At 38.2% G+C, this 25,629-nt stretch overlaps 1 protein-coding gene across 2 annotated transcripts in view; it reads left to right on the forward strand.

The window, feature by feature from the left end:
* The window catches only part of Snx25 (sorting nexin 25), a 162,124-nt gene that overhangs the window by 132,940 nt on the left and 3,555 nt on the right, over positions 1–25,629 (forward strand). Inside the window, exons 11-16 of one of the 2 annotated variants that reach the window (XM_087217091.1) lie at positions 1,760–1,891; positions 12,075–12,215; positions 14,564–14,677; positions 17,791–17,955; positions 20,432–20,549; positions 23,752–23,818. In XM_087217091.1, the coding sequence (XP_087073217.1) occupies positions 1,760–1,891; positions 12,075–12,215; positions 14,564–14,677; positions 17,791–17,955; positions 20,432–20,549; positions 23,752–23,818 (737 nt within the window). The remainder of the gene's footprint in view (positions 1–1,759; positions 1,892–12,074; positions 12,216–14,563; positions 14,678–17,790; positions 17,956–20,431; positions 20,550–23,751; positions 23,819–25,629) is intronic. The other variant, XM_087217093.1, reaches the window with a different exon arrangement.

Here is a 25,629-nt window from a genome sequence, read left to right on the forward strand (position 1 = left end):
ACTGCTGGTGGGAGTGTAGACTGGTGCAACCACTGTGGAAATCAGTGTGGAGATACTTCAAAGAACTAGGACTGGAAGTCCCATTTGACCCTCCTATTCCGCTGCTGGGGATCTTCCCCAGAGAATTAAAAGAATCATACCACAGTGATGTATGTGTGCCCATGTTCATAGCAGCACAGTTTGTAATAAATAAAGCTTGGAAACAGCCCAAATGCCCATCAACTGGAGACTGGATCAAGAAAATGTGGTTTTGTGGGTCCTCACAGGCACAAGTTCCTGAGTTCGATCCCTAGTACCAAAAAACTCAAAAAAACAAAAAACAAAAATGTGGTTTTTTAATAAAATGGAGTACTATTCAGCCATAAAAAATGAGAAATTAGAGACATTTATAGCTAAGTGGATGCACATTGAGGCGATACTCTTAAGTGAAATAAATAGGACACACATGAATAAATTCCAAATAGTTTCTCTGGTGTGAGAAACTGAAAGTGTAAATAAGGACTAAGTGTATAATAGGTAATGTCGAATAGGAGGAAAAGGGGTAAAGGGGAAGCAAGTGGGAGGGCTAGGGGAAAGGATAGAAGGGACTGGGATTAATATGAGAAAATGGAAAAATAGGAACAAAATCTTTGTAAATAGGGAGGACTGGAGGGGTTGAAGGGAGGGCTGGGCAAGGGTGAAAAATAAAAACCAAGAGAGATTCTGTAAAGTTGCAAATTTCCAATGATGAATGTCATTATATTGTATACCTAAAATGTACCAATGATTAGAATGAATAATCGATAATGTAAAATAGGAAGAAAAGGTCCAAAGGGGTAGGGGTAGTGGGAGGGGCAGGGGAAAGGAAAGAAGGGAAAGGAAAAATGATGAGAAATAGAAAAAATGGAAATAAAGTCTTTGTAAATAGGGAAGGGTGGGGGGAGTGAAGGGAGGGCTAGGAATGGGGAAAAAATAAGAACCAAGATGCATTATGCTTTGCCCCTATGTTTTCTTCTAAGAGAAGATCTTTGTAGATCTGTTTAAGTCTTTGGTCCATTTTGAGTTAATTATTGTTTGTGGTAAGGGTCCAGTTTTATTTGTTTGCATGTATATATCCAAGTTTTAAGTGCCATTTGTTGGAAAGACTGTCTTTTCCCTGTAGCATGGTCTTGGAACCTTTGTTGAAAATCATTTGACCATGCAAGTAAGGTTTATTTTTGAACTCTATTCTATTCCATTCGTCTTTATGCCTGTCCTGCACTACTTTGATTATTGTCAATTTATAATTAAGTTATGAAGTCAGGAATTGTTGAGTCCTACAACTTTGTTCTTTTTCAAAATTATTTTGACCATTCGAGATCCTTTGGTTCTATGTGAATTTTAGAATGGATGTTTCTTTCTCTACAAAAATGTTATTGGAGTTATGATAGGGATTGCATTGAATCTGTAATTGCTTTGAATAATATTGCCACCATAACAATATTAAATCTTGCAGTTCATAAACTTAGGATATCCTTACAAATATTTGTCATCTTTAATTTCTTACATCAATTTTTTGGTTTTTATTGTAGAAGTCTTTCACTTTCGTGGTTAATTCCTAAGTATTTTTTTGATGTTATTGTAAATAAAATTGTTTTCTTAATTTCTTTTTTGAATTGTTCATTGTTACGTATAGAAACACAACTGGTTTTTGTGTGTTGGCTTTGAATCCTGCTACTTTTCTGAAGTACACAGCTCTGCAAGTGTTTTAATAACTCCCAGGCTGTTTTCCTTGCGACAGATTGTTTCCAAGTTGAAGGATGAAATACTTCTAATAGAGAAAGAACGTGCAGACCTTCAGCTGCACATGGCAAGAACAGACTGGTGGTGTGAGAACCTGGGCATGTGGAAAGCCTCCATTACCAGTGGAGAGGTAGGCTTCACTGCCTTGTTCCTCAATTTGTTTGAAAAGTTTGACTTCATAAGACAAGATTTTGTCCTTAGAGAATTAGGACTGAAGATGTTTATAAAAACCTCTATACTCATTATTAGAGACCACGTTTGTCCATGATCTGCCTTCCCTGTATTTTCACGCTGCTTTACCTATAACTGAGAACTGTCCCAGTCTGATCTCATTCCACCTCCCTGGAATTATAAGCAACTTTGATATCAGAGCATTTAATGACCACAAATTATTATTTATTAATTTTATTGATGATTTAAATGAAGATTACTTTTGGAAACTTGGAGATAAAAAATTCAAAATTTAAGTACCTATTATTCCATCCTGCTGACTTCAGTTGCTTAAATCTCAAAAGCTCTAAGACCTTTAACAGTGAATGTATTTCCTTAAAATTATTTAACTGTTCTTTGAGGGATTTGAGATAGCAGTTAGCAGAATACACTGTATCCTTTTCATTTATCTATAAAAATAATTTCATTCAGGAGGAAAGATGCTTATAAGCATTTACTGTACTTTGTTATTGTGGACAACTCCTTCCTCCCCAACTGGCTTATGTCAGTCAACTAGAAATCCGGAGATGAAAGTCATGTCTACCACAAATAAGATCACCAAAACAAGATCCCAAGCAAGATAGTGTTAAGTTTTTGCTTTTTCATAATTTCTGATGGCTTGTCTTTGTTCTTCTCTGCCATCATCTCAGTGGCTTGGTACTTATTCTGTGGAAAGGGCTCAAACTTGACAATCTTAACTTCACCTCTAGATAGATAGCAAAACAAAGCATGTTCTCCTAAGAGCTACCTTTAAGGGACACGCCAAGTGCCCCTGGCCCTTGACACACCAATTAAGTAGGGCAGTACACTTTTTTGTTTTTCTGGGGAAAATGGGCAGCAGTGGATTAGGGAAGGCTGTACTCAACCTTGGAATGCCATATAGAAAATATAATAACTGATAATTGTAGAGGGAGTTATTGTCTGGGAAGAAGTCTAGGAAGGTGGAAGCCTCAGGGTTATCTAGTGCTAAAAGGTAGTAGAGAAGGCCTAAGTGAAGGAAGAAGACAAATCTGTTTCAGCTTTTGCTTAGAGTCGCATCTGACATTACACGGCACATTACCATCATCTTCCAAAGCAGATATGGAGGGAAGGGAGGGAAGTAGTAGAGACCCTCACAAGGTACTTTGCCCTGATAAGGAGTCATTTCTCAGGAGTGTGCTATGGTACTTTGGTCATTGAAAAGGTAAGGGAGATCAAAAAAGAGGAGTTACCTGCCAGCTGTCACAAACTAGTCCCATACAGGAATGTGTGGAAGATGTGTTTATATCAAGCCAGGCTCTCCTGTGCGTGGGCCTAGGAAAGTCTGTTAACTGTCATAACCTCTACTTTCCCATTTGTGCAGTGGGGTAGCAGGCCCACCTCATGGGGTGCTCAGTAGAACTTGCATGTCCTTCCTTTGCTTTTCTTAATGTCCTTCTCTCTAAATCAATTTATGATACTCGTGCTCGCTTCTGCAGCACATATACTAAAATTTGTGATACAAACTCAGGCTCAAATTCAAGGTATTTTCTATTTGTTTTTATCTATTTAGGTTAAGTAATAGTGTCCAGGCCGGGGATTTAGCTCAGTGGTTCCAGCACCTGCCTTGCAAGTGCAAGGTCCCAAGTCCGATCCCTGGTATCAAAAGAAAGAGTAGTAGTGGCCTATTCTGAATTATGATGGCCAAGGGTAGAGGGCTATGTTTGTGTGTGTGTGTGTGTGTGTGTGTGTGTGTGTGAATTGTCTTAAGTTGGAGGATAAAGGAAATTATGTCTTTCAATGCAAAATTTAATGAGAATAAAAATCATGGTTCGTTGAATCTTGACATTTAAACTGGGGAGGCCTTCAGCTGTTCCTGAGAGAAGTTCTCATGTGTCTGATACTTCTTTGTTTGCTATAAATTCATTTTTTCAAGGAAACAGGATAATCATGCTTGTATTCATTTCCTTTTGCTGTATAACATTTTTTTTGGGCAAAACAGCATTCATTTATCAGCTCAAACTTTTACATGTAGAAATCCAGCACAAGGGTGGGGGATTTAGCTCAGTGGTTTCGCCGCCTGTTGAGCAAGCACAAGGACCCGAGTTCAATCCCCAGTACCCCTGCCCCCCCAAAAAAGAAATCCAGCACAAGCCAGGTGTGGTGGTGTACATGCCTATAATCCCAGCACTTGGGAGGCTGAGACAGGAGGATTGCTGCAAGTTCAAGTGCAGCCAGGGCTACAAACTGAGACTCTGTTTAAAAAAAAAAAAGCACAGTATGACTGAGTCCTGTGCTTATTATAGCAAAAGGTTGAAATCAGATGTTGACTGGTCATTCGAGAGATTAAGATGAAAACAACACTGAGATTCCACATCAACCCACAAAGAATGGCTGCTATCAAAAAATCAGCCAATAACAAATGCTGGCAGGGGTTGTGGGGAGAAAGGAACCCTTCTCCATGGTTGGTGGGAGTGCAGACTGGTGCGACCACTGTGGAAATCAGTATGGAGATACCTCAAAGAACTACGACTACAGGTCCCATTTGACCCAGCTATTCCCCTGCTGGGAATCTTCCCCAAAGAATTAAAAGAATCATACCACAGCGATATATGTGCACCTATGTTTATAGCAGCACAATTTGTAATAGCTAAAGCTTGGAAACAGCCCAAGTGGCCATCGACTGGAAACTGGATAAAGAAGATGTGGCTTTTTTTATAAAATGGAGTACTACTCAGCCATAAAGAATGAGAAACTAGAGACATCTATAGCTAAATGGATGCATATTGAGGCCATACTCTTTAAGTGAAATAAATAGGACACACATGTATAAATACCAAATAATTTCTCTAGTGTGAGAAACTGAAAGTGTAAATAAGGATGAAAATTATTAAAGTGAATAATTGATAATTTGAAATAAGAAAAGGTCCAAGGGTTTGGGGATGGTGGAAGGGAAAGGGAAGAAGGGAAAGAAAAAAATTATGAGGAAAAAAAAATGGAATCAAATTCTGTTTAGATAGGGAAGGGTGGAGGGGTGAAAGGTGCACAGGTAATGGGAGAAAAAATAAAAACTAAGATGCATCATGTTCTGGTACAAACACCCAATGATAAATGTAAATGTATTTTATACCAAAAATGTACCAATAAATATATATATTTAAAAAAAAAAGAAGAAAGAAATCAGGTGTTGACCAGACTGAGTTTTTGTCTTCTAGGGAGAAAAACACTTCCAAGGTTATTTAGGTTATTGACAGAATTTAGTCCTTTCTTTTTTTTTTCTTTTTTTTATTAAATTCTTTTATTGGTACATTGTAGGTGTACAACACAATTACATTTCTCATTGGGAATTGTACCTTTACATAATGCATCTTGGTTCTTATTTTTTCCCCATTCCTAGCCCTCCCTTCACCCCCTCCACCCTTCCCTATTTACAAAGACTTTATTTCCATTTTTTCTATTTCTCATCATTTTTCCTTTCCCTTCTTTCCTTTCCCCTGCCCCTCCCACTACCCCTACCCCTTTGGACCTTTTCTTCCTATTTTACATTATCAATTATTCATTCTAATCATTGGTACATTTTAGGTATACAATATAATGACATTCATCATTGGAAATTTGCACCTTTACATAATCTCTCTTGGTTTTTATTTTTCACCCTTGCCCAGCCCTCCCTTCAACCCCTCCAGTCCTCCCTATTTACAAAGATTTTGTTCCTATTTTTCCATTTTCTCATATTAATCCCAGTCCCTTCTATCCTTTCCCCTAGCCCTCCCACTTGCTTCCCCTTTACCCCTTTTCCTCCTATTCGACATTACCTATTATACACTTAGTCCTTATTTACACTTTCAGTTTCTCACACCAGAGAAACTATTTGGAATTTATTCATGTGTGTCCTATTTATTTCACTTAAGAGTATCGCCTCAATGTGCATCCACTTAGCTATAAATGTCTCTAATTTCTCATTTTTTATGGCTGAATAGTACTCCATTTTATTAAAAAACCACATTTTTGTTTTTTGTTTTTTTGAGTTTTTTGGTACTAGGGATCGAACTCAGGAACTTGTGCCTGTGAGGACCCACAAAACCACATTTTCTTGATCCAGTCTCCAGTTGATGGGCATTTGGGCTGTTTCCAAGCTTTATTTATTACAAACTGTGCTGCTATGAACATGGGCACACATACATCACTGTGGTATGATTCTTTTAATTCTCTGGGGAAGATCCCCAGCAGCGGAATAGGAGGGTCAAATGGGACTTCCAGTCCTAGTTCTTTGAAGTATCTCCACACTGATTTCCACAGTGGTTGCACCAGTCTACACTCCCACCAGCAGTGGAGCAGGGTTTCTCTTTCCCCACAGCCCCATCAGCATTTGTTATTGGTTGATTTCATGATAGCAGCCATTCTTTTTGGAGTGAGGTGGAATCTCAGCATTGTTTTCATTTGCATCTCTCGAATGACCAGTGATGTTGAACATTTTTTCATCTATTTATTTGCTATTGCTACTTCTTTGTCTGAGAAATGTCTGTTCATTTCAGATGCCCATTTGCAGATTGGGTCTTTAAATTTGGGAAGTTTGATCTTTTTAAGTTCTTTATAGATTCGAGATAGTAGACCTATGCCTGAGGAAGAGCAGGTGAAGATTTTTTCCCACATTGTGGGTTGTCTCTTCACACTGCTGGTGGTTTCTCTTGCTGTGCAGAAGCCTTTTAATAAGAAGAGATCCCCCTTGTTGATTGTTTGTGCTAGTTCACGGGCAACTGAGGTTTTGTTCATAAAATCTTTTCCTACACCGATGTCTTCAAGGGTTCTACCTAACCTCTGTTCCAACTGGTTCAGAGTTTCTATTTTAATATTTAGAACGTTAATCCATTTTGATTTTAGTTTAGTGCATGGTGAGAGATATAGGTCTAGTTTTAATCTTTGGCAAGTTGAAGCCCAATTTTTCCAGCACCATTTATTAAAGAGGCTATCTTTCCTCCAGTGAGAGTGTTTGTCTCCTTTATCAAAGATGAGATGGCTGAGTGTGTCTGGAGTTGTTTCTGCATCTTCCAATCTGTTCCACTGGTCCTCAGGTCTGTTTCTTTGCCAGTACCATTTTATCACAGTAGCTTTGTAGTAGAGTTGCAGGTTGGGGATGGTGATACCCCCTGCCATGTCTCTGTTACCTAGAATTGCTTTTGCTATTCTGGGTCTCTTGTTGTTCCAAATGAATTTTTGGATTGTTTTCTCAAGGTCCATGAAGTATGCTGCTGGGATCTCAATTGGAATTGCATTAAATCTATATAGCAGTTTTGGAAGTATGGCCATTTTCACTATATTAGTCCTTCCTACTGAGGAGCAGGGGATGGATGTCTGTCCATTTTCTGATATCGTCTTCAATCTCTCTTTTCAGAGTGCCATAGTTTTCAGAGAAGAGGTCTTTCATTTCTTTTGTTAGGATGATTCCTAGGTATTTCAGTTTTTTGGATGCTATTGGGAAAGGAATTATTTGCCCTATTTCTCTCTCAGTGAGTCTGTCATTGGTGTAGAGGAAAGCTATTGATTTTTGTGTGTTGACCTTGTAACCAGCTACTTGACTGAATTTGGTTATTAAGTCTAGAAGACTTTTAGTGGAGTTCTTGGGGTCTTCTATATAGAGTATCATGTCATCTGCAAATAATGACAATTTGACTCTTCATTTCCTATCTTTATTCCTTTTCTTTCTCTTGTGTAATTACTGTGGCTAATGTTTCCAGAACTATATTGAACAAGAGTGGTGATAGTGGACATCCTTGTCTTGTTCCTGATTTGAGTGTGAAGGATTTCAGTTTTTGACCATTGAGTATGATATTGGCTGTTGGTTTTTCATAGATGGCTTCTATCAGTTTGAGGTAGAGACCATCTATTCCAATTTTTTGTAGGGTTTTTATCAATGCATGTTGGATTTTGTCAAATGCTTTCTCTGCATCTATGGAGATAATCATATGGTTTTTGTTCTTGGCTCTATTGATATAGTGTATTACATTGATTGATTTGCATATATTGAACTATCCCTGCATCCCTGGGATGAATCTCACTTGATCAGGGTGTATGATCTTCTTGATGATCTTCTGCATTCTGTTTGCCATTAACTTATTAAGGATTTTTGCATCCATGTTCATTAGTGAGATTGGCCTATAGTTCTCCTTTTCGGTTGGGTCTTTCTCTGCTTTGGGGATCAAGATGATGCTTGCTTCCAAGAATGAATTTGGGAGTATTGCTTCCCTTTCAATTTCATTGAAGAGTTTAGTAGTGGCAGCAGTTCCTCTCTAAATGTCTTGTAGAATTCAGCAGTGAAGCCATCAGGGCCCGGACTTTTCTTAGTTGATAAGTTTTTTGTCACATTTTCAATTTCATTGGTTGATATTGGGTTGTTTAGAATTTTTAGGTCTTCTTCATTCAACTTTGGTAATTCATATGTATCTAGGAATCTGTCCATTTCTTCTGTGTTGTCCATCTTATTGGCGTATAGGTTCTGGAAGTAGGTATTGATGATCCTCTGGATTTCTGCTGGGTCTGTTGTCATTTCACCCTTTTCATTCCTAATTGCACGGATTTGGGCCTTTTCTTTCCTTTTTCTGATAAGGTCAGCTAAGGGTTTGTCAATTTTGTTGATTCTTTCGAAGAACCAACTCTTGGCTTCATTGATTTTTTGCATCATTCTCTTAGTCTCCATTGCATTGATTTCTCCTTTGATCTTTATAATTTCCTCCCTTGTATGAGCTTTGGGGTTGTCCTGCTCTTCTTTTTCTAGAAGCTTGAGGTTCAGCATCAGGTTAATTGGGCTCATTCTGTTTTCCTAATATGCGTATTCACTGCTATGAATGTCCCTCGTAAGACTGCTTTCATTGTGTCACACAGATTCCGATATGTTGTATTGTCATTGCCATTTAATTGAAGGAACTGTCTGATTTCTTCTTTAATTTCCTCTGTGACCCATTGGTTATTCAGAAGTTTGTTGTTCAATTTCCACTTGTTTATGAAATTTTTTGAGTTTCTTTTGCTATGGATCTCCAATTTCATCGCACTATGGTCTGATAGTATACAGGGGATAACTTCAATTCCTTTGCACTTCCTTAAACATGTTCCATGTGTGAGTATGTGGTCTGTTTTGGAGAATGACCCATGTGCAGCTGAGAAGAATGTGTATTCTGATTTTGTGGGGTGGAACACTCTGTAAACATCTGTTAAGTTCATTTGATCAAGAGTTTGATTGAGTTCTAGTATTTCATTACTTATCTTTAGTCTAGTTGATCTATCTATTTGTGACAGTGGGGTGTTGAGGTCCCCCACTACAATTGTATTAGTGTATATATGACTTTTCATGTCCGTTAGTCTTTGTTTTATATAGTTGGGTGCATTAGTGTTTGGTGCATAGATATTTATGATTGTCACCTCTTCCTCTTGGATTCTTCCCTTTACAAGGATGTAGTGTCCTTCTTCATCTCTCTTAATCATTGTTGGTTTGAAATCTACTTGATCTGCCAAGAGGATAGCTACTCCTGGTTTTTTTCGGGTTCCTGTTGGATGCAGTATTGTTTTCCACCCTTTATCTTTCAGTCTAAGAGTTTCCTTTTGAATTAAGTGTGTTTCTTGTGTGCAGCATATTGTTGGATTTTGCTTCTTGACCCATTCTGCCAGTCTCTTTCTTTTGATTGGTGAATTGAGACCATTAACATTGATGGTTATAACTGAAACGTATTGACTTGTCATTGTCATGAGTTTTTCTTTTTGTTGGGTTCTCCCCCTTTACATTTAATTTCTTGTCATGTCAGGTGGGTTCATTCTGCTTTGCTTCCTGGGGTTGTGATCCTCAATGTCTGTTCCTAGGATATTGTGTAAAATTCTTTGGAGTGCTGGTTTGGTATTCATGAAGTTCCTAAGGTGCTCTTTGTCATGAAAGCATCTCATTTTTCCATCCATTTTGAAAGATAGTTTTGCGGGGTACATCAATCTGGGTTGGAGGCTGTTTTCTTTTAGGGTTTGGAATATGTCACTCCAAGCTCTTCTTGCCTTGATGGTTTGTGTTGCGAAGTCTGCTGTGATTCTGATGGGCTTTCCTTTGTATGTGATTTGTTTCTTTTCTGTAACTGCTTGTAGAACTTTGTTCTTCTGTTGAGTTTCTGGAATCTTCACAATTATATGCCTATGTGTAGTTTTTTTTGATCAAAGCTATTTGGAGTCCTATATGCCTCACTTATCTGTATGTCAAGTTCTTTTCCCCTGTTTGGGAAGTTTTCTGCCATCATTTCAGTGAAGAGATTTTTTTTATGTCATCTGCACTCTCTCCTGTTTCTTCATTAACTCCAATCAGTCTTATGTTATTCTTCTTTGCATCATCTAGCAGCTGCTGGATTGATTTCTCATGTTCCCTTATAATTTTGAAGCAATTTTTCTCTTCCTGGTCACTAATTGCAATCTTATCTTTTATATCTGAAATTCTGGCCTCACATTGGCTCATTCTGCTGTGTAGATTTTCAGTGGAGTTTTTCATGTCCTGGAAATCTATTTGCATCTGTTTTATGGATTCCATTTGGTTCTTATGTTGGGATTCCATCATGTTCCTGAGCTCCTCTCTCGATTTATTAATCATGTCTTGCACTAGGGGCACAATTTCTTCTGTTATCTGAGAAATTATTTCTGATTTCATTTTTTCCAGATCCCCTTTTGTTGCCAGTTCAGTGGATCCAGGTGGTTGAGTATCAGAGTGTTCCATCTCATTTCCCTTTGGGGTTGCTGTAGGTGATCTGGAAGTCTGGTTTTGAGACTTATTTACTTGTTTTCTCATTTCGACTGTGGCAGGGGGCTGTTAGCACCTGCACGGATTACCTCCTCTGAGCTCTGGGAGAGGTGGGACTGGGGCCATGAGCAGCGGTAGGGATGGTGACCCAAAAGCCCTTTCCGGTGGGTTGGGAGCAGCGGGAGGGATGGTGGCCAGGAAGCCCCTTCCTCTGGACCAGGAGCAGTGGGATGGCAGCTCAAAAGCCCCTACCTCTGAGCCAGGAGCAGTGGGAGGGATGGTGGCCTGGAAGCCCCTTCCTCTGGGCCAGGAGCAGCAGGACAGAAGGTGGCCCAAAATCCCTTTTTGCTGGGCTGGGCGCAGCGAGAGGGATGGTGACCGGGAAGCCCCTTCCTCTGGACCAGGAGGAGTGGGACGGCAGCTCAGAAGCCCCTACCTCTGGGCCGGGAGCAGTGGGACTCAGTACCTTGGTCTGGTGGTCTGGTGTCCTCTGCATCTTTGTAGTGTGGAACCAGGTGGCTGCCTGTCTGCAGCGGGGTGATTTGGTTTCTTCCACGAGACTCGGGACCTCGGTAGGATGTGCACAGACCTGCCTGTCTGTACTGGGCTGATTCAGCGTGTTCTGTGCCACTCGGGACCTCGGTGGGGCGTAGGCAGACCTGCCTGTCTGCATCGGGGCGATTTGTTGTGTTCCGCGTGACTCGGGACCTCGGTAGGGCCGAAAAGCAAATCCAGCAAAGGAAAGAGACAGACAGACACCAAGAGCAGCAGTCCTCCTTCTGTAGTCTCCTTCTCAGGTTCAGGCAAACCTCCAGTGGTGAGCGGATCTCTGTGTCCTGTTGGGGAGCCTAGGAAATTAGTCCCAGGGGCACACCTTTCCTCTCAAGGAGACAGAGAGCCGCTCCCTCCGGTGGGCTTTGGGCCGATGCCCAAAAGGGCTATTTCATTCCAGATTCCCGGCCAACACACCAAATGTTACGGAAATCTTAGAAAGAAATACACAGAGACACAGAATTTGGATAACAAGAAAATTTCTTCTCGCAAGCGGATGGGAACGCCAGAAACCAGTCTGGTCAATATCCGCCTGGTCCTTTCTGGTTGTAGATAACGGAGTATTTGTTTTCTTACCAGTTTCTTTCTTGGGCTTCCAGTGTTTTCTGTTAGAACCCACTAGGTAATCCTCTAATTCTAAGGCCTACTGTGCCACGTTATATAACCTAATTGCTGGAATAAAATCCATTATATCCATAATCCCAGAGATTATGTAGGACATCATTCAGAACACACTAGGAAGGGACACTCTCAGGGTACATTTTAAAATCTCTATTATATCTGTTTGTGGTGTCTTTTGCTTTCTGTTTTTACTGATTTTGATTTCTTTTTCAAGGTTACGGAAGAGAATGGTGAGCAAATGCCTTGTTACTTCGTCATGGTCAGCCTACAAGAAGTTGGAGGAATTGAAACTAAGAACTGGACTGTCCCAAGAAGGCTCAGTGAGTTTCAGAATTTACACCGAAAACTTAGTGAGGTATGAATACTCATGAAAACAGGATTCTAAAATTACTGAGCATGAAGACATTCAACAGTTCATTTCAGATTTAACGCATAAGGAAACTGATTAATGCTGGCACAGTGGAATTTTCAGCCTGACATTTGGAAATTACTCATAAATCAAACCACCTAGTCCAGCTAAATCCTTTAGGATAGTCAATTGCTATAGAACACCAAAGCTGAAAGAGACCAGAGAGCATCTAGAGTCAGTAGTTGTGAAGCTGCCAGTTGAGACTATGCAATGAGCAGTGAAATTTCCATTTTGAGTTGCAGCAATAGAAAGAGAATAGAAGATACTGGATGTCATCACAGATGCCAAAGGAGGCACAAAATGGAGTGGTTGAAAGCAAAGCCTCCAGAGCCAGACCACTTGGCTTTGGATTCCAGTGCTTCCATTTCCTAACTGTGACCTGGGATTTGTCACTCGGTCTTTTTGTCTTTTTCCTCATCAGTGAAATACAGATGCTAATAGTCCCTCCCAGCCTACCTCAAAAGCTTGTTGTGAGGATCAGAGGAATAAATGTAAACAAAGCATTTAGAAGAATATGTGGCATACAGAAAACATTGATGTGGTTTTTGGCTTTATTTTTTTAATTTTTTTTTTTTTGTATCAGGGATCAAACTCAGGACCTTGCACTTGCAAGGCAACCACAGAGCTGCTGAACTAAATCCCTGGCCCTTAACTTTATTAGTAGTAGTAATAACAAGCACTGCTTAACTCCTGTTTTATATACACATATGAATAAATGTGTATGCGTTATGGTTTACAGCATAGCATGCATTTCTGGCTGTTAGATTTTGGTAAAAATTTGAAAACCATTAATATAGGTCAATTCTTTTTATTGTTGTTGTTTTTGTAAGACAGGGTCTCACTGTGTAGTTCAGGCCATCCTTGGACTCAGTGCGTAGCCTAGGCTGGCCTCAAACTCATGGTGATCCTCCTGAGTGCTGAGGTTACCCCAGCAATGTAAAGCTCTTCAGTCATTTCTACTTTAATTTTTCTCTTACTGGAAATGAACTGATACTGACAAAACCTTATGGTCACCTCTGAGACTTCCTTTTGCAAATGAAATATGTCTTACTTCCTTTAACTTACACTCTACAGAGTTTTTAAAATCTTTTAACACTAACTTCTTCAAGTGCTTTTCAAAGGGTTGTGGCCAAAACTGAATGTCATACATACTACTGCATTTTCAGAATTGATTATGATTACTCCAGCATGTGGAAAACAAAATGTTCATCTCAACGTAAGAATAAATTCTTCCCAAACTTAAGTAAAGTAGACACTACAGAAAAGCGCAGTTTTCCATGTGACATAAACCTTTGTTTAACCAAAGTTTAGGATCAGTCTAATTGCTGTTAAAAATAGAAGTAGGAAAAAGAACTTAGGGGTGAAATAAAATATAGTTGGAAAACAAAATATACTTAGAAAATAAGAAATAATTGCACTGAAGCATTAGAAAAAGCAAACTTTAGAAATTTCCCATTTACCATTTTGTCCATCCAGTGTCATCTGTCCTCACCTGTGAACTGGTGGCTCTTCTTTTGCCCTTGCTGTTTACCGACTGTGTGAATTTTCCTGTTGTGAGAACCCTTCCTTTTGGCAGCTGGGATAGGAAGCGCCTTTTCGGACCCTCCTGGTTTTAATCTTCCCTTCTAACTCTTGCTGCCTGCTTCGTTTTCTCTAAAATTTCACTGATCTATTGTAAGGATGAAATAACACATGCCACACTTATAGCCCAGTGACTGATAGAGTGTAGGACTTAACCCACAAAGGACAAAGTATTGTTTTTTATTAACATATTTCATTATTATTAATGTATTTATATTCCACAGTTTGCCACTAAAATGCAGTAATAGAGTCCAGTGTTTACAGTGATGTTAGAAATAACACTTCTAATAGAAAAACATTGTGAAGGCCGAGGATTTACCTCACTGGCACTGTGCCTGCCTTTCAAGCACAAGGTCATGAGTTTAATCTCTGGTACCAAAAAAAGAAAGGAAAAACATTTTGAGCCATGTTTCCATACCTAATGGGTTCCTGGGCATTTTATTACAAATCCACATTATCAGCTTCATGATTATTTCACTTCTAGGTATCTGTAGGTCTGAGAGTGACCTTTTACTTTTTCCATCTAACGTGTTTTTCCTCCAGATTCTTTGAGCCTGGTTATAATGGATAGATTTTCAACTTCTTAAATCTGAGAGGAACAAGTACAGGATGAAGATACTTGAATTGTTTTAAATATTCTTGATTAGTTCTAAATATTTTCAAAAATTAAAATATACTATAAAAACACTAACATTTAATTTCTGCCCCTACAGTGTGTCCCTTCTTTAAAAAAAGTCCAGCTGCCTTCTCTTAGCAAGCTGCCTTTCAAATCTATAGATCACAAGTTTATGGAAAAGTCAAAGAATCAATTAAATAAGTTTTTACAGGTAAGCAAAACAAAATTTTGAATAAGAGAGGATAAATTAGTTATTTAGAGTTAAATAATCATTATCCCAAGAGCTTGATACTTTATCATTTGTTTTACAATCGATGCAAACTTGTTATTAACATCCCCCCTGGCTTTCTTCCTATCAGTGACCCCCCCACCAAAGATAACCACTGTCCTGACATTTAACAACATAAATACCGCTTCTGAACTTCATATAAATGGAAATATACAGTGAAAATTCCTTTGTGTATCTTGTTTCATTCACCATTATGTTCACAAAATTTGTGAACTTTGATTAGTGTTGTTTTAATTGTAGGTGATGATTTTTGTTACTCTATAGATTTATCATTGTGTGAACGAACACACTACAGCTCTCAAAACTATTGTTAATGAATATTTGGCTAGTTTCCAGTTTCAGGCTTTTATAAAGAATGCTTCTATAAACTTCTACTACTTGTTGTTGATGAACATATATTGTGTTATACCCAAAGATTGTAATTGTTCAGTTTTTCACCATTCTTATAATAGTTTTTGCACTCTCACTAGCTGTTGTAAGGGTTCTTATTGCTCACATCCTCAGAAATGCTTATTTTCTGCCTTTTTCTTAGCTATTGTGGTGGTACCTCATTATAGTTTTCTTTTATTTAATCAATTTACATATTCCTTGCCAATCAATTTACATATTCCTTCTTGCCAGGGATCAAGCCTAGGACCTCACATATGATAACCACTGCATCTACCACTGAACTTCATCTCAAGCCTCTCCACTTAGTTTTAACTTGCATTTCGCTAATGACCAGTGAAGTTGATTACCATTCCATTTGTTTATTGGTCATTTGGAGACCTATATTGCTTTTTTCTATATTCTATATTGCTTTGTAGGCATTCTGTATGTGTTTTGGATATAAGTTCCTTGGCAACCTTATGTGCTGCAAATATTTTCTCCCTTTCTGTGAATTGCCTTTTTACTCTCCTTTTCCCTTCTTTGAATGCATGTGTGCACACACACGCACACACACACTCTGAGTAATAATCAGGGTAACTGACATGACACCCACCTAAAACATTTATAATTTGTGTTGAAAATTTTTCTCACCACCTGTTTTACAATACACAATTAACTGTTGTCAACCATATTTATTCTACTGTACCACATAATATTTGAAGCTACCTGTCCAAAAGTACCCTCTACTTGTTAACTGTCCTCTCTCCATCCTTTTAATCCCTCCCCCTTCACAGCACCTGGTAGCCACTATTTTACTGTCTACTTCTATGAGAATAACATTTTTAAATTCCACAAATAAGTGACAGTATGCATATCTTTTTGTGCCTGACTTACTGAATTTAACATATGTCCTCTAAGTTCATCCATATTTGCCACAAATAACAGATTTTTATGTCTGAATTATTCCACAGTGTATATATACATCATAATTTCTTTACCTAACACCCACCAAAGGATACCTAGGTGGCTTCTATGTCTTGGCTACTGTGAGTAGTGCTGCAATAAATGTAGATGTGCAGTAATTTTTTGGCATACTGATTTCTTTTCCTTTGGATATATACTTAATGGGATGGCTGGATCATATAGTAGTTCTATTTCTAGATTTTTGGAGAACTTCCATGCTGTTTTCCATATGGCTGTATGAGTTTACAGTCCCACCAATAACATATGAGAGTTCCCCTTTGCATGATTGCCAGCACTTTTGGTTTTTTTGGGGGGGGGGGTTGTTTTTTTAATAATAGCCATTCCAAGTCAGTTGAGATGATATCTCACTGTGGTTTTGATTTACATCTCTCTGATGATTACTAGCAGTGCTGAGCATTTTTTCATATACTTGCTGGCCATATTTGTATTTTCTTTTAAGAAATGTGGAGATCATTTGCTCATATTTAAATTGCATTATTTGGTTTTTGCTGTTACATGAGTTCCTCGTGCATTCTGGATGTTAATCCCTTGTTATTGGAATAGCCTGCAGATTATTTCTTTTGCTATTACAGAAGCTTTTCAGTTGATGTATTTCTATTTATCAATTTTTACTTTTGTTGACTGTGCTTTGGGATTTATATTCATAAAACTTTGCCAAAACCTATGTCCCAAAACATTTCCCCTATATTTTCTTTTAGTAGGTTTATAGTTTTTGTTCTTATTTTTAAGTCTTTGATCCACTTTGAATTTTTTTATATATTTCATAAAACACAGGAGTCTAGTCTCATTCTTTTGCATATGGATATACTGTTTTCCCAGCACCATTTATTCAAAAGACCATCTAATGTATGTCCTTGATACCTTTATTAAAATTTATTTGGCTCTAAATTTGTGGATTTACTTCTGAATTCTCTGTTCCATTCCTTTGGTCTGTGTGTCTACTTTTATGCTAGCATGTGCTGTTTTGGTTACCATTGCTTTGCAGTATGTTGTTGTTTTTTTTAATTCTTTTGCTTTGCAGTACGTTTAAAAGTAAAATTATGTATCCTGCTTTGTTCTTTTTGCTCATAATGGCTTTGGCTCTTTGGGATGTTCTATGGTTCCATAAAAATTTTAGGTTTTTAAAAAAAATTTTGGTGAAGAATATCATTAGTATTTTCATATGGATTAGACTGAATCCATATATCACCTTGAGCAGTATGGACAATTTTAACAACATTCTTTCTATACATGAATGTGGGCTATATTTCCTGTTTGTTTTCTCTTCTCCATTTTCTTTCACTGGTTTATAATTTTTATTATGGAATTTTTTTCACCTTTTTGGTTAAATTTCTTCCTAGATAATTTATTATTTTTGTAGCTATTGTATTACTTTCTTGATTTCTTTTTCGGCTACCCCATTGGTGTATGGAACTGCCACTGGTTTTATTACACCAAGCAATACAAAGTGAAGTGTCTTCAGTATCTCCCACAAGCACCAGCATTAGGGAGGGTGATACCAGTGACCCTGGAGAGGACTGTATGCCATTAGTATCTTTGAGCATTGATTTTATATAATTTATTTCAGGGAGGAAAAAAGAGGGGTTTTGTTATGATGAAAGTAAATTTGCCCTGCATGTAGTAGGTCCCAGCCACTTGGATAGTTTCCTGTGTAGGAATAATTAATCATCTGTTTTCTACAGAATCTACTTTCAGATGAAAGACTCTGTCAGAGTGAAGCACTTTATGCCTTTTTGAGCCCTTCTCCTGACTACCTCAAGGTTATTGATGTGCAGGGGAAAAAAAACACTTTTTCATTGTCCTCATTTTTGGAAAAACTTCCTCGTGACTTCTTCTCCCATCAGGAGGTAAGTGGTCCAAAGATTGTACCACTTTTGTAGCATGTATAAGTAGAGATCTTTTGAAGGCTCTGTGAAGTATCAGGTATTTGTTGTAAGTGTATTCTACTGGAAACGGAAGTTAGTGCTGTCATATTTTAGGTCACCTGCTTGTTCTCACGTGTAAGTCATTTGAAAGAATTCAGATACAGGATTAATAATAAAGTGAGTGAATGAAGTGTGGATGGGAAGTTCTGCAGGAGTCAGTCCCTGGGGTTGGGAAGCATAGTGAGGACAGAATTGTAGAAATGTTGGACCATTACTGAAGGCTGATGAGAGGAGGCTGTGTTTGGAGGATAGTGTATAGGTCATTGGACTGGACCAGAAGATTTCAGTAATACCTAAGGGAAGATAAGGCAGAGGTTCATGCCACACTCAGGGGTTAAACTTTACTCTCAGGAAATGGAGAACCATGGAATATTTTGAAGATGAACCTGGCAGCAATATGTATGAGTAAAGGAATGAGTAGAAAAAGACTGTATTATATATATATATTTTTTTTGATACAGGGTTTCTCATTTAATTGTCTCATTGCTAAGACAAAATACCCAACACTCACAGTTAAAGGGGGAAAGGTTTATTTAGCTCACAGTTTTTAGAGTTTCAGTCCATGGTTGGCTCTAAAACAGGGTAGTGTGACAGAGGGGCATCACAGAGGAGAAACAGTCCAGTCCCTGGCATGGCAAGGCAGGCAGAAGGCAATGAGCAGCAAGCAACAGCAGCAGCAGCAGCAGGCCTGCCTTTCCTCTCTCCCTTTATATTCCATCCAGGCTGTAAGCCTATTGATTGATGCCACCCACACCCAGGGTGGGGCTTCCCATTACCCTACCCTACACCTTAATCCCAGCATCACACCCTTAATCTACATTCACACAACTTAATCCAGCCATCTTTGAAACTTCCCATCTATGACTATATGACACTTTGGGGGAACATCTGGATGCAAGCCATAACAGAGTCTTACACTGTAGTCTGGGCCTTGAACTCACTATGTAGCCCATACAGGCCTTGCATTTGCAGCAATCCTCCTGCCTCAGCCTCCCAAATTCTGGGATTAATGGCTTGCACCACCATGTCCAGCAAAACAGTGGACATTTTTGAGCTTATGTCCTAGACCACAGTTCTGGAGTCCTGTGTAACCCCCCCAAGGGCCTTTGATTGGCTTTCTAACAAGTTGCACAAGACCATCTCCAAAATGTGGCTGCAAATGCCACAGCCTTTTTACCAGGACTGACTTAACAAGTTTGAGAGATGGATGACCATGTAAGGGAGCATGCTGCTTTATTTCAATCTGAGCCCAGAGAGACATCTATATGTCCTACAGAGCATCTCCCACCTCTGTGCAGGTCTGGATGTGACCTCGTCTCCTCTCACCTCTCTCCATCATGTTGTTAGACCTGGCTGCCTTCTCTTGTTACCCCCTTTTATGCTGGAGTCTCTTGGGATTCACATACAGCTTAGTCAGTCTGGGAGATTACTTTGTTTGTTTTGGGGGTTTTTTTTGGGGGGGGGTTGATACCAGCGATCGAACTCTCGAGTCTTTTCACTTGCAAGGCAGGTAGCAGAATCACTGAGCTAAATCCCTGGCCCTGGGAGATTACTTTGTGAAAGTGAGTGTCAGTGGCTTCTTCCTCACCCTCATGGAAGCATTTGACATTGTTGGATTTTCATGAAGTTGTGAATTTTTAAGGAATTCTTCTTATCTCTGGCAATTCTCTCCAGTCCTTTCCTGTGATCACCTGATGTCACCCCAAGTCCTGTCACTGGCCTCCTGCTTGCTTGCATGACTTCACCATCTTCCTTTGTGCAGACATAAAAATGAACTTCCTCAGTTGTCCTTCTGCCTGACATTTGGACCTCACCGATAGCACTGAATCCAGCCTTGTAAAAACAGCTGTTTGTGTCTGCATTATTCTCCCTAAATTACTGTCAACTGTACATCGCACTTGTTTGCACTAAACTGCTGCCTAGCATATAGGAAATTCTGAACTTAAACTTGCAGACTTGCCAATCAGGAAATGAGACTAGCTGAAGTATAAAGTAAAAGCTCAAGCTTCAAAGTAGAACTTTAAAAACAATTAAAATACAATGTGCATATTTTTTAATTGCAGTGAATTTTAAATCATTTAAGTTAAAAAGCTTACTTTTAAAACTCAAAAAATATTTTATTGTTTTAAGAAAACTATCTTATTCTAGTTCTTTGAGTATTAATACAAAGATGGAGATTTTTTTAATTAGCTTATTTTAAACCTTGAATAAGGCTTTAGAATTAAGCTTTTCCCTGATGTTCAGTGCATTTTGTCCTCTCTATTGAAAGTAGATAGATTTCTGCATAAGAGTAGAAGGGTAAGACTAAAGTATGAGCAAATCATTTGGAATTTACCCTTGAAGTCCACAATTTTCTTGGATAAGTGACATGCTTCCTGTGACTTTGCTGTCCCTCCAGGAAGAGCCAGAAGAGGACAGTGACCTGTCAGATTATGGTGATGATGTGGATGGGAGGAAAGATGCCTTGGCTGAACCTTGTTTCATGTTGATTGGGGAGATTTTTGAACTTCGAGGAAGTAAGCCTCTTTGTTATTATTTAATAGTATTTGCAGGTTAAGTGGGACCTATACAATGTCTCTGTATTCCTGAACTGCATCAGATATGTATTTATATTTATGCATTAGTTCATTCAACAATTATTTTAAGGGCCAGTCAGATAGAATTTTAGGTACTGATGACAGCCTTGAGACACATACTATCTCTGTACACATGAAGATTCGAGTCCTGACTTATCCTGAAGTGTATTCCTCCAAATACAGAAAGAGAATGCTCTCCAGAGATTTAGCTCAGTGGTTCCGCTGCCTGCCTCACAAGTGCAAGGTCCTGAGTTCAGTCCCCGGTACCCCCAAAAAAAATCTAGCAGAAAGAGAATGCTTTGAATTTCTTTTCATGTGACTCAGCAGAGCTTCATTGCCTGTAACCAAAAGTTATACAGAAATTTACTTTGCATAGCAGGAGGAAAACCCTGTTATTCAAGGTATGATTTTGATATGTTTAGTATTGTGGCTAGGGATGCAGGAAAGTCTCAGCCGTGTTTTTCTACCACCTTTCTTCTTTTAGAGCAGTGGTTCTAAGTGGAAGGAAGGAGGGAAGATTTGGTGATGTCTAGCATCATTTTGGTTGTCAGAATTTTTTTTTTTTTGGCTTACAAAGACAAAATGGTTGTTAGAACTTGCAGGCAGGAGTATTGCTGGCATCTGGTGTGTAGAGGCAGGGATGCTGCTAAACATGCTGCAGGATACAGGACAGTCTCCACACAGCCTCCCCACAGTGACAAAACTGTGGTCAAGAGTTCTAGCTTAGTAATTCCTGAAGGAGATGTACATAGAAGAAACAATAGTAAAATGGGGATCCAAATATTACCTGTCCTCTGATATCCTTTTCAGAATATATATATTCTACCTTCAGTGAATTTATACTAAAAGGGCAGATATATAGATACATATTGAAGTTCATTTTAGCATGATTTCAATATAAGTTAGAACTAAGATACATTTTAGAAGTTGGGTATAGTTAAATTTAAGATATATCTGTGATAGAATATCATTCAAATACTAAACATTATTTCAGATAGAAAATCTGTAGTCTTTCTATATTTTAGACATTTAAAATACAGACCAATGCTTGACTTACTTCAGTATAGACAGAAAACAAAAAAAAAACAGTACTCCATCAAAGTCTGACTATCCCTCAGTGAAATCTGGGCCATGAAGTCATGAATCCTCCCAGTTTTATCTGTTGGCAATAAGAACAAGGATACCTGTCTTTTTAGCTTTTGTTGGTGTGTTCACTTCAACGGATACAAATAGATTGGGATGTAGTAGATGTGTCAGAGCCAGTCACAGCTATAGAGAGCTCAAAATGCTGCCTTTTTTATTTTTTGAGAGGGTCTTACTATGTATTGCAGGGTGGCCTTGAACTCACCATGTAGCTCAGACTCGCCTTGAACTAGTGATGATCCTCCTGTCTTAACTTCCCTAATGCTGGGATTATAAGCATGTGTCACCACACTCAGCTCAAAATACTATCTTTGCAGCATGTACGACCTCCATCAAATGTCTGCTCAGGAACATATTTGGTTTTCCTAGTGACATTTCAGAGAGGAATAAATAGAACATCCTTTATAATGAGATGTGATACATTTGCCATCAACACAATCCTTGTGCTGCTGCAGCTGCCTCTGTGGCTTTGCACAAATGAGGCTTTGAAAGGAGTCCTGGGTCTGTTTTTTTTTGGGGTGTGGGCTGGGGACTGGAGTAAGGGGCTATCAGTGATGGAGAGAGTCTGTAGCAAAATCAGTTTGGGCTCCTGCTCTAGTTCAATATATGAAAAGGAACCAATAATGCAGTCTTTTCTATATCCACCCAGCAGTCCGGCATTTGTCCCAGAGTTGCACTTGTCCTCAGACCCTCTGGGTATGAGCTGCCTCTTTTCTGTCCCAGAAAGGCAGAGTGAAGTTATCATCACTGACAGACATGCCATCCCCACCTGAGTGCCAGTCTGAAATGAGCATGTCTACCTACTTGGCAGCATTCCAACAATTTCTGTCAAAAAGTTTAAGGCAATTTTGACACATGATTCTGACTCTTAAGACTTGACTTTTACCTGGAGGACTAATACTACTTTAACTTGATGTTTAGATTTATTTTTAAAAATTAGAAATGACTAAAATGTTTTAGTCTAGTACTGGGTCTCTATTGATTGTTGTTCTTTACTTATGTGTCTGCCCTTATGCAAAAACATTTGTGAATGTGCTCCTTATAGGTTTTCTTACTGGGTGCAGGAGGCCTGAACTCTTGGCTGTGTTACAGCCAACTCTGAATTTCTCATTTCCTCATGTGTCAGTGACCAAACATGTTATGGACTGAACATGAAAATATAAATGGAAAATTGAATTTCTTTGCAATTTGTAGATAGAAAGTACCCTCATAGCATTTTTTTCCTTTCTTTGGTTTATGTTCATATTCTGTGCCTATAAAATGTGTCTCGAGTAAAAAGTTTAGATTGGTAGGACTCTTCATACAACAAAAAGACTTTCAAAGACAAAAAGTAAAAGGGCACACATGAATTCTGTCATTTTCCCAATGAAATAGCCAAGGTTCAGAGAAAGGTTTATGCCTGGCTACTGTAGGAGGTGGCTCAGCAGATTGTGAAATTCAGTCCAACTCAGTGTCCTGGATCTTCATAGTTCACTTTCTTCCCCTAAGCACATAAGATATAAAAATACAAGATGTCACCCAAACTATTCAAATTAGACCATTAGACCTGTCACTTCATTAATATTTCACAATATTTGCCAGTATCTGACTACAGATGCTTCTCATTTAGAGCTCTATGTTAGGAAACTAGGTTCAGCAAGCCAGGCAGAAATTTAAGGTAGGTATTACTCTGTCTGCTAGTGGGAAACAGGCATGTTGTCACTATTCTGGGGACATGGGAAGTAAAATATTATTGCCACTTGCTAGGTCACCATTCTTTAGAATTGAAAGCTGCAGAAACTCTTGGGTTTCATCTCATCAGTTGCTTAGTGAAAAATAAAAACTTAGAATAGTTTTGAGCAGACATTAGCTAACCTAGATCCAAATTCTGTAGAAATCATTAGCTTCTAGTTGATATTGGGACTCAGATTGAATTAAGTGATAAGACATGCTTTTTACACCTATGCAAATATCACGCTAATGATATTCTGATATAATTTTTCCTTGATTTATATTTCAGTGTTTAAGTGGGTGAGAAGAACATTAATTGCTCTTGTTCAGGTCACTTTTGGAAGAACCATCAACAAGTGAGTTATATGAAATTAATATCTGAATCTATGCCCTATTCTATGCCCTTTACTTGAATAGTCAGAATTACCTATGATATAGTAGCAAATAATTTAACTTTCATATCTTTCTCTTACTTTTTGTTTCTGCTATGATTTTACAAGGAAGCAGACGCCTATATTTTCCCCACAGAATGTATGTTACGTTAGATATTGAAGCTTGAGTTCCTTCCAGCATTCTGGCTGACAAGGGTCAGAAGGTTGTGTTCTGTAAAGTTCTCTTTTGATCATGTTGACTGGTTAGAGTATCTTGGTATACTGTTTTTATGCTACATAATGGGAATTGGACTAAGATTGGATTCTGAGGATGAAAGTGGGATGAGCCTCACATGGCAAGTACAGTAAGTTCTGGGAGAACATTCATAAATCAGATTTGTCCATAATCCAACAAAGTGAGTATTTTACAGTATACCTGTGAATCTTATACAGTACACCTGTGAAAGTTCTCAACTTAAATGTTCCTAAGTTGGGGATTTTCTGTGTTTACTTGGAGGTAAATGCAGTACAAACCATATATGAACTTTTAAAATATGAAGTAGCGCTAAAATATTCATCCCTTTTATTAGTTAATATCTTAATATCCATAAGGGTCTATCATATAGCACTACTATAAGCTACATATAAATTCTAAACCATATTATATTACCCATAGTCATAACATTATGTAGTATATCTTTCATTCCTCATAAAAAGTGATTCACATTTTGGCTATTCATTTATGAAAGCCCTGTATCTATTATTGAAAATTCAGTCAATTAATATTACTTTCTAAGAAATTATTGGAATTTTAAATAACTATAAAATCATGCAGTAAATAGAAGTTAAATCAAATTATTTAGATAGTTTCAGTCCAGAAAGAGATCTCAGAGATTAGTCTAGTTCCTCATTTTTTGAGGGAGGAAACAGAACCAAAGAGAGCACATGACTTCCTTGGCCAGCAAACCTGCCTGACCTCCTGGCCTGTGACTACTCACTCAGCCATGTCTTATGTTGTACCTGTGCCTAGAACTGGGAACTGCAATTGTCAGCGTTTCTTAAATACTAACCTTGTTTTTTAAATTTTTCAAGAGATAAGCATTATGACTTCCTGTACAATAGAAATAAGACAATCACCTTTTTTCTGTAAAATAAGTTTCCCTATCCCATGTGGTAAAATAAGTTTTAAATCATCAGACTTTTCCAAGTGGGATTTACTTAGTGTCAGGTGTTTGTACAAGATCAATATGACAGTTTTATCATAGAAAGCTTATGCATTTTTATGGGAAACATTATAAAGAAAATGTATTACTCTTATGTACTAATTTATAAGTGGAATATATTTTTTTGTGGTTGTAAACAAAAATTTTACCCTTATTTTATTTCTGAGATTTTTTTTAGAAAATAGTTTTAGTTGTTCCCAGTCACTGAGGTTTGTTTAGTTCACTACTATCATAAGCTTCAGTTTTATTCAGAAAAAATACTTTTTTCTTTTAACTAATTTCAGTATAAAACAAACCTCAGTTTTACTAGTAGTGACAATCCATGAGATTTCCAAAATGGCCTTATTTTTCTCAGCACTTGAAACTTGCTAATTTATTTCCCAGTTTCAGCAAATCTGTGAAAACTTTTCTTGTTCCTTTTTATGATATTGACTCTTAATTATAAAGTAAGCAGCTGTGATTTGCAAGTGGTGTATACATTTGGCAGTTATTTTCATGAAGATAGAGGGAGTCATCTTGTAGAAAATTTCCAGGCTGTTCATTTCAGTGGGCTTTTTATCAGTGGAAAATTAT

This window comes from Heterocephalus glaber, unplaced genomic scaffold (genome assembly GCF_053883595.1).
Source record: "Heterocephalus glaber isolate CG9 unplaced genomic scaffold, H.glaber_assembly_v1.0 deba00001461, whole genome shotgun sequence".
NCBI lineage: Eukaryota > Metazoa > Chordata > Mammalia > Rodentia > Bathyergidae > Heterocephalus > Heterocephalus glaber.